This window comes from Chaetura pelagica, unplaced genomic scaffold, assembly GCF_000747805.2.
Source record: "Chaetura pelagica isolate M959 unplaced genomic scaffold, ChaPel_1.0 scaffold69, whole genome shotgun sequence".
NCBI lineage: Eukaryota > Metazoa > Chordata > Aves > Apodiformes > Apodidae > Chaetura > Chaetura pelagica.
This window is the reverse complement of record NW_009970724.1, coordinates 10,994,645-11,003,823: the sequence shown is the minus strand read 5'-3', so window position 1 is coordinate 11,003,823 and position 9,179 is coordinate 10,994,645. Positions and strand designations below refer to the sequence as shown.

General features: G+C 35.7%; 2 protein-coding genes across 2 annotated transcripts in view; both read left to right on the top strand.

Annotated features, from left to right (window-relative positions):
* Window positions 1–3,723, top strand: part of CDC14A (cell division cycle 14A) — a 56,830-nt gene extending 53,107 nt beyond the window's left edge. Inside the window, exon 16 of the mRNA XM_010006659.1 lies at window positions 3,692–3,723. Coding sequence (XP_010004961.1) covers window positions 3,692–3,723 — 32 coding nt within the window. The remainder of the gene's footprint in view (window positions 1–3,691) is intronic.
* A 4,843-nt stretch (window positions 3,724–8,566) lies between these two features.
* Window positions 8,567–9,179, top strand: part of GPR88 (G protein-coupled receptor 88) — a 1,207-nt gene continuing 594 nt past the window's right edge. Inside the window, exon 1 of the mRNA XM_010006779.1 lies at window positions 8,567–9,171. Within this exon, the coding sequence (XP_010005081.1) occupies window positions 8,567–9,171 (605 nt within the window). The remainder of the gene's footprint in view (window positions 9,172–9,179) is intronic.

Below are 9,179 nucleotides of genomic sequence, written 5' to 3'. Positions count from 1 at the left end.
TTAAGATGATTAGGACTGTAAATTTTCAGTTCTCATTAACATTATTTTATCTCATTAGGGAGGAAATTCTAATAAAATTGTTAAAAAAACCCATTAATACTATTGTTCCACATTCAATTTAAAACAAAAAATGACCACGAGTATGACTTCCTGATTTTGTCAGCCATGTATTTTTCCCTAATGGTATTTGGCCTTCACTGGAGTAAGCTCCTAGTCCACTTCCTTTTTATAGTGTTTATGCTGATGTAGAACTAGAAGAAAAACTTGATTTTCATAGAAATTGCCATTCTAGGCAAACAGAAAAAATACTGCACTTGCAAATTTCACAAACTGGATGTTTTGATTAAACAGAATCTCACAATTATAATTTGCAGAAATACTCTTATTGAGTATAATCACATTTAAGGTATGACAATCAGATTTTTACCTTGTTCCTACAATACTCATAAATCAAAATACCACTCTTTAAAATTTATTTTTATTGAAGGATATATAACTGGGTAGTCTTAAGATGAGTCATCTTTTGCTTCTATAGCTGTCATGGAAACTGGCAAGATAGAATAATTACGAAAAATTGTGAAGTGTAGCAGGATCTTAAAATTATATACATGATCTTTATTCTTGTAGAATAGTTGTTCTTAATAAGAACTTACCATTAGTGAATTTAGCCTTTGCAAAAAGAGAGACACACATTAGTGCACCTTATTGATCTGTAACTTTAGCAGACTCAAAGTATCACTTCAAGTGCATATTCATTTTCCGTAATATATGCTGATTTATCTTAGGATCTTGAGTACTCTCAGTAACTCCTGACTGCTGCAACACTCCTGTTGTAACAAAGTTTTGGGGGAGTTTATGCCTAATTCAGAAAACTGAAATTAACTGTTGCAATTACCTGGAAAAAGAGTATAGCAGAGTGCCCTAAATTCTATAGGGTTGTTCCCACTTTAAAGCTGACTTGCAGCTGACTTATTCCTGAGGTTGAATGCATGTGAATATGGTTCTAGTGCCTAGATGGATCTGTGGCTTATTGTCTTTTCCCCGAGGATTTTGGTGCCTCCTGTGGAGAAATAAAAACGGTAGTGATCTAAGCAGTGGCTTCAGCATAAACTCCACTATATGTCATTAATTGTAGTGAAGTTATCTAAATCTTAGTTCTTTGATTAAATGCCTGATAGTTGGGTATAAAATGCCAAGCTTGAAGGTGCATGGGACTACTGTAGGGGTTCACTGGTTCACTTTGAAAATTCTGTTAAACTGATTTTATACTCTTACCATTGCAATTCAGCAGTCAATTTTCTTTGTGTTTTTTTCCTCTCTATTTTTGTCTCTATTTTAAATAATATTTTTCTTAAAAAGCAGCATATGACTTCTAAAAGGGGACTGGGGCTTTTTATTTTTAGTAAGGCTTTCAGAATCACAGGCCATACTTTTAGTAACTGCACATAATAGGTAGGACTGTAAATTTTAAAAAAAGATAGCTCCTCAAAATATATATTAAAAAAAGGCATGATGGGAAAATCGCCATTACAGGCTTTGAAATGTTACAGTCAATCTCTTTGGACAGTGTGAAGAGATTTAAGAGCACGAATTGCTTAACTGCAAAAGCGGGGAAGAGAACAACTAAAACCACCACCAAAAAACCCAAGCTTCCCTGGCTGTATTTTTGTTTTTCAAACTAAAAAATTAGTTTGTATTAATCTTAACCTGGAAAAAAACACTGCTTAGATTTAATTCTTTGCTGTATTCAGAAAAGGCTTTGCAACAGTAGTTATGCTATGCGAAGTAGAACTATAGTGAGGGTGGGAACACACTGAAAAACATTTATCAATTTGAAAATAAATAAAATAAACCCTGCTTACCCATATGTAATGAAAATTAACAAAGCAAGCTATCTTGTTTCCTAGCAATTTGCTGTGTGGATATTTGTTCTTTTTTATACATTGTCATTAATTTTTTCTGTATTTTTGTAACTCTGATTCCTAACAATTTCAAGAATTTTAGTGTAAACTTCAAGATCTTTAATTCATGGCTTGCTCATTTATTTACAGTATAATGTAGAATTCCTGGCTACTGCTATCTGCTAAGTAAAGGGTTGGCATTCATAGTTGTTTGAAAACATGCTTTTTTGTTGTTGTTATTGATCAACTTTACTTGGAATTCAGTTTTGAAGGATGGATTTCAAATACTACTTTTATTAAGTGTAGCTATCTTTCTGATTCTTAAAATGCACTTCTGAAAAGGAGAGCTTTGGAATCAATAGAGTAGAAGTTTCAAATGCTCATTAATGAAGGGCTGTTACTTCTGCCTCACTCTTCCACATGTAATTAATAGCTTGCAGATGCTCTCACTAAAGCTGATAATCTAGAAGAATTATTGGAGAATGGAATGGGGGAAAATAAGTTTCTGATTGTGTGTTTCATGGTCATTCTGCGCCTGTGGTGAAAAAACTACTCGTTTCATCGGCTTAGTTTTAGGATACTTTCTATTAAATGATAACATTCGTGTTGAATCCACTCAGTGCTAAAAACAGAGCCTTTCTAGTCAGTGGTATTCAATTTTTTATATTCTGCCAACACTTCTTTTTTCAGCCTAGGAAAGAATATCCAGATGGTCTCAGATCTTCAAGATGTGAAAATGCATTTAAAAGATAATTTTGGAAAAATACACTGAGACTTAAAATACAGGAAAAAAGTGGGGTTGTGATATTAGAGTTCTAAAAGTTTTCTGTATCTGTTATGCACTTCTACTAATAGGTTTCACTGTGGATGCCAAAGAACATACCTATAGCGACTAGTTAGGAATAGTGAAAAAATAGAAAAGGTGATTCCAAGGTTCTGAGCTTTCCTGGGATTCATATTTTTCTCAAGTAGTTCTCTATAACTGATGGATTGATGCAGTTTAAAAATACTGTTTATTTTTTTACTTGCTATTTCTATAACCATACAAATACAGTGAAGAGTGCTCTCAGATAACTTTTTTACTCATCAGAATGACTTCCTGAACACATCTGTGTAGGAGGTAAAAAAATGTTTGGATACTCTCAAAACTGATTAATTACTTCATAAATAAAAATATAGACTTCTAGTATAACTAGAAATATAAATAGAGTAGACCATGTTATGCTTTCCTCTTAAATACACTGACTGCTTGTTAATCTAGATAAACCATTTAGAGTGCTTCATTTTCACCCAGTTTTAGTAATCATACATAAATTTATTCATGTGCATAATTGCACTACTGTAGCTTTTTTCTTAATAATTAGCTACACCATCTATGTTTCCAATGTCATTACATCTGAATCAACATCTCAATCATTCTGTACTTTTTACAGTAGCACTTTGATTCTCAATCAGGATAAATGCAAACAGTACAATTACAGTAACTGCAGTGTTTTTTCCAACACATTTTTGAGGTATTGTTTTAAGGTGGTGTTTTAAAGGACTTGTAATACTTTCTTGGAGAATCTCTAGAACTTAGTTTGGACTAAGTGTACAGAAAAGTTGATGGACTTTACTGTATCCAGTTTTTTAGTTTCTTCTATTTTATTCATCTTTACCTATGCAGAGATCCCCCTCTAACTGTTTATTTTGCTACTTCCTGTCCTTTCTCTACTCCTTAAGTGCTAAATGTGTATTATATACAAGTATAACCTCCCCAGTAAGTTTTAATCAGTTTTTCTTCTCTGCACAGTCCCTTCAGTCTGAACATGTTCAGTACTAAAGCCTTGCTGTTCTGGTGAAACCTGTTGAGCTCTTAAAATCGAAGTCCTTCATGAAGGAGAGGAACTTAATGAAGGAAGCTGCTAAATCAGAGGAGGAATCTTCAATACAAGGAATATTAAAATCTTAATACCAAGAGGAGACTTCTTAACAAGCAGAAATTTCTTGTTAATGACTACTACAGATGCACTGATGTTGAATATATGGAAATTATTTTACCCCATGTTATATAGATTTACATTTTAAATGTTGAGACAGCTTGCATATATTTCTAATGAGTTTCATGAAGACATTTATTAAGTTGTGTACAGTGTTAAAATATGTATTAAGAGAATATTTTGGTAAGCAATATAAAGTTATGTAAAAATTAGAATTTATTTTAGTGTTCACTTTGCTACAAAAAAAGTGTATTTAAAGAATTTTTACATGTTTATCAAACACAAATTTTGTTTATAAACAAGATGCTTTTCTTGTTTTATGGGTCCATAATTTTTGCTAAAAGCTTAATGTAATTACTTTTTCACTGATTGGTCTTCTGGTAACTTAATGGAAGTCTAACTAGTGAGAGGCTAGTTACCACACTTTCCACTGAAAGCACTTGATACATAATCTGCTTTCTACTTTCAGCTGCTAATGTTTCATAAAGAAACACTGTGAAAGAAAAATAAAGGGAAGATATTTGGTGAGATGTAACTTGCATCTTCCATTGCAAAGAGAAAGTAATATATCTGATGATTGAATTGAACAATTAATGCTTTCATTCAGTTTGTCTTAAAGGAATGTTTTAACTTTTTTATTTTCATTGTAGAATGTTAAATTTTGCTATGCAATATATACTGCTAAAACAAAGGCAGAACAAGCTAAAATTGGTAAGAATATGTATGTACAGTGAATTTGGCAGAGCTGCATACTTAGGTGTTAACCTACATTTGGCAATGTGTACAGTTTCCCTAGCAAAGCATTCTGAAATAAGTGTTGGAAGTTGGATACTTCATAAACTATTTAATATGGAAAGTCTTGTTAAATGTACACCTAATGTTACTTCTGTATCACAGGACGTTTTTTGTCAGTGGTAAAGATGCTTTTTAGCATATAGTTTAATGGGGTGTGATTAGGAATGTGACTTCGAATGAAGTGGTGTTAAAATGAAGCACTAGAAATCACGTGTGAAGCTTTCAGAGCTCCACAAGTGCATAGTAAGCAAAAAAATGTAAGTGGCTGTGAGGACTTGATTTGTGGCTGTAAGGACTTGATTTGCTGCTGATGGAAAAGACAAAAAGAAAATAAAATACCTACCTATTAGTGTTCCCAGTATCAGCAGAAACTTGAAAATAAAACTTTGTTAATTGTCAGTCTTTGTTCCTAAAGACTTGTGAATGCTCTGCATTTGCTTTACAACTGAAGTTAAGACAAAGTGCCACATTATTTAAAAAATATATAATCAGGTGACAAATTGCTATGGAAAGTTGTACTGAAAGTGTTAATAAGCAATACTGAGAGCAGCTATATAAATGAATAAAATTACATTCAATACTGTACTTTTTTCACAACTGTGTATATGTAACATATACACACACAAAGTAGCATATGTGTGCATATATATACAATATACTGTATATGAAATGTAGATTGTAAGGTATTTCTACCTCTTATAAAGAATTTTGTTATGTACTTGGCTATAAATAGTTTTTCTTAATAAAATAGTTTAATTTTGAATTGTAGGTATGTATAAATACATACAGCTAATTGATAATAAAATGCTTATATCAGCCAGCTTCCTTGTTTCTTGACTTACTTTGGTTTTTTTATGTAAACTACTATGACAAGTTCTCTAATTGAAGAGTAGTTCTTCAAAATCAGCCTCTTTCTTCTAAGTGTGTTGCAAAAAGACATTAGTACCAAAGGTATTTTTTATAACAGATCTCCCTAGCTAGCCTTCTTGTATTTGCTTTGTAGAACATAAAGTATTTAATAAACATGTTGACATGATGTAAAGGTTGTATTTAAAAACAAACAATTTAAAAGCTGAGTCTGAGTGGAAGGAACTTTTTTTTTTTTCTTGGACCAGGACCCTTGTTAAATGTGTAATACACCTTGTCTCTTTCTATGAAAACAGGCTTCTTAGTCTCAACAATAGCAGGGTCTTTGTCCATAAAGACCTAAAAGATCATGCTTCCATTTAGCTTTTTATCTTTCCTTTAATTAAAAACTAGTCACCAATGATTCTAACCTTGTTTAACTCTGCTGAAAATTTTCAGCAAATTTGTGGTGTTTCATGATTGATTATCCACAGGGCTTTATATTCCTGTCAGGTAAGTCTGTACTGCAGTAGATGATGTGTATGGTTACACAGCCACTCTACAGGAACAGCAAAGCCAGGAATAAAGCAGATGCTTTAGAAGTTGCCTAAATTCCAGTGATGGTCTAATATAAAACCACAATAAAAGACTTCTGCCACTACAATTGATAGATGTTTATTTGTAAAGTAAACAAAAGGAGGAACAGCTAATTTAAAAGTTTCTAGTACATAGGTATCGGTCTCTCCTTTTTCTAATTTACCTTCTAGTTATTATGTGAAACTCAGTAAATGCCAGCTAATGTACAACATAATTTTTGTTCTTAAAAATGAATGAAAAGTATAGCCAGTATTCTGCAATAATCAGCTTCTTAATATAAAATTTTGGGACAGTGAAAGGTCAAGGAAGGTCTTTAGAACCTTGTAGCTTACAAAACAAATTTCAAGGTGTTTCTTGAATAAGGTAGCAAGAGATACCTGGTAAAATGTTCACTTATCCTTGAACTTTTACTGTTTCTGTTGCTTCATAGATAAATATATCTCCCTGTTCTGGGAGAACAAGCTGTAGGACATTAGATCTTTAGAAAGAGGTTTGAGAAACATAGGATGGGTTAAATAAATATAAAGGTCCCTACTGGGGACCTGATTTCTGTGGCTAATGCCTTATGAAACTTAATCATCTCTGAAGTATTATTTTTGAAACTTTTTGCTTAGGGAGATATTTCTTGTTACAGATTTAGAGAATATTTTTCAATTACAGTGCTGCAGAAAGAGGAGGATTTTAGTTTCTATAATAACTACTGACAGCTAAACAATGAAAGGCCTCAAAAGGTTTGACACTTGATTAGATCTACGCTCTAAAGTGCAGCAGGCAAAAAATATGGTAATTAAGGGCCTGATCATTTAAATCACTCAGGTTATTTCTTTAACCTTAAGCACATAAGCAATCTAATTCAAAAACAGGTATTCATAACATCCACATTTGTATCAATAGTCGTGTTAACTGCAGACAAGCCTTTCTTTCAAATAAGTAGATGTTCTGTGATACAAAATAATCCATTGACCCCCACAAATGAATTCCTTTATCTTAAATAATATTTAACTAGAATTATGTACCAATATATTATTTTAAGTCATTTTTAACACTGTGAGTTTAACAATATCTGAAAATACTGTCTAAAGATATCTTTAGTCAAAATACATGTCATACTTCATTAGCTGAAATGTCTTACTCTTGTAGCCCACTTATAACTCTCCTGTAAGAGCAGCTTTATCCTAAACTCACCACAAAATTAAACAGTATTCCTTCTCTGGAATGCTTTTGAAAGGAAATGTAAATTCTTTTACTCCATTTCTTATTAAATCTTGTCCAGGATAAGGACAGTTAACATTTTTTCCCTGTTTGAGTATAGCACTGTAGAGTTTGTGGGAGAATCCCACTACTAACTCTTCTCCATTTGGGAAGAGACTGTTAAACCCTGCTCTTCAACCAGCTTCTAGTCTAGTCATTCACTTCTGTGGGAATTTGTGCTCTGAACTTGGGTGTGAGACTTCCAAACACTACGCTGATTCTGCTTTATCTGTGTACTTACGGACACCAGCATTCATCTCTGGCAGGTTTGATGATGCAGAATTTCCTGCAGGCTTAGGCTGAGTTTGATGAAGTAATATAGAGTATGTAGATTGAGGACCAGTTCAATCAGGTAAAAAGCACTGTCTTACCAAGGATCCCATGTATCTATCTTGTTTAAAAGATACAATTTGGAAAGGATGTTGTTTTAGACCAGTTCTAAAGTTAACTTCAAGCTTGCAGAAGCATAGTTTGCTTTCACTCAAAAAAAAATATTTAAAAAATCAGGGAAAAAAAGTGTGAGTAAGTAGCAGAGGAGTTTCTACAGTAAATGGATTGTACTTCAGACAGAAGTGACTGATACTGGTTTGAAAGCTTGCTGCTAATGGCAGTTGTGTAAATGGGTTAGAACCACGAAACTGGTAAGGCAAAGGGAAGAGTCAGACTGTAGTTGCAGTATTTCTGGATGATGGGGTTTTGTGTTTTTTTTTTTTCTTCTTGATTTAACAAGTTGAAAATCTGCTGAATAATTCATGAAGAGTGGAAGGGCTGAATCTTCCTGGAATGATATACAGTGTACGTACTGTGGCACAGGAGAAACTGCAAAGCTTTGTATCAGTGCTGCCGTTTCTGCTGCTGATAGCAAGGTGCTGCTGCTTTTGGCGTTTTCACAGCTACAGAATCCTCAGTTGTGCTCTGGTCTGCTAACATCTATCTGCTCCCTATGGACCCACCTTCACTAGCTATATCTGTGGGACCTCTTACTACCTACCTGTCTTGGACATTGCTGTTCTCTGGATCATCACTGCCAAGTCTATTTTCTGGACCTTGCAACTTGTAGGACTGAAACCTGTCGTAGAGAACCTCAGCTACAAATCCTCCCTTGTGCTTGGTGGGGCACTTATGCAGCAGGATCTTCTGACCCAGACAAGGATGGGATTTACAGGGAGAAGTCAAAACTGAGCTGTATTTAGCGAGATGCCCAACGCCTCTTCCTGGAGTGCTAGCTCGCCTCTGCTGCTGCTCTGGCAGGACTCCTCTGGGACCCACATCTTCCTCTCGCTGCTCTATGCAGTCTTAGCTATCTCAGGGACATTATCCAATGTGATGGTCATCTATCTAGTCTTCTCCTTCAAGAAGCTGCAGACAACCAGCAATGCCTTCATCGTGAACGGCTGCGCGGCGGACCTCAGCGTCTGTGCCCTGTGGATGCCCCAGGAGGCTGTGCTGGGGCTGCTGCCTCCCAACTCCTCCTCCCTGCGCTCAGTGGAGTATCGGCTGCTCCGAGGGGGGCTCCTCAGCCTCGGCCTCACCGTCTCCCTGGCCTCTCACCTGCTGGTGGCTTTCAACAGGTACGTGCTCATCACCAAGCTGCCCAGCGTCTACCAGGCCCTCTACCAGCGGAGACACACGGGCTGCATGATCGGGCTGTCCTGGGCCCTGGCCCTGCTCCTGGTCCCGCTGCTGCCCGGGCTCTGGACGCCGGGCTCTGCCCAGCAGCCGCCCCCGCGCCAGACGGACGGCAGCGCTCGCTACACCGCCCTGCTCGTCGCCCTGGCCGTGCTGGGCCAGACCGCGCTGCTGCTCCACT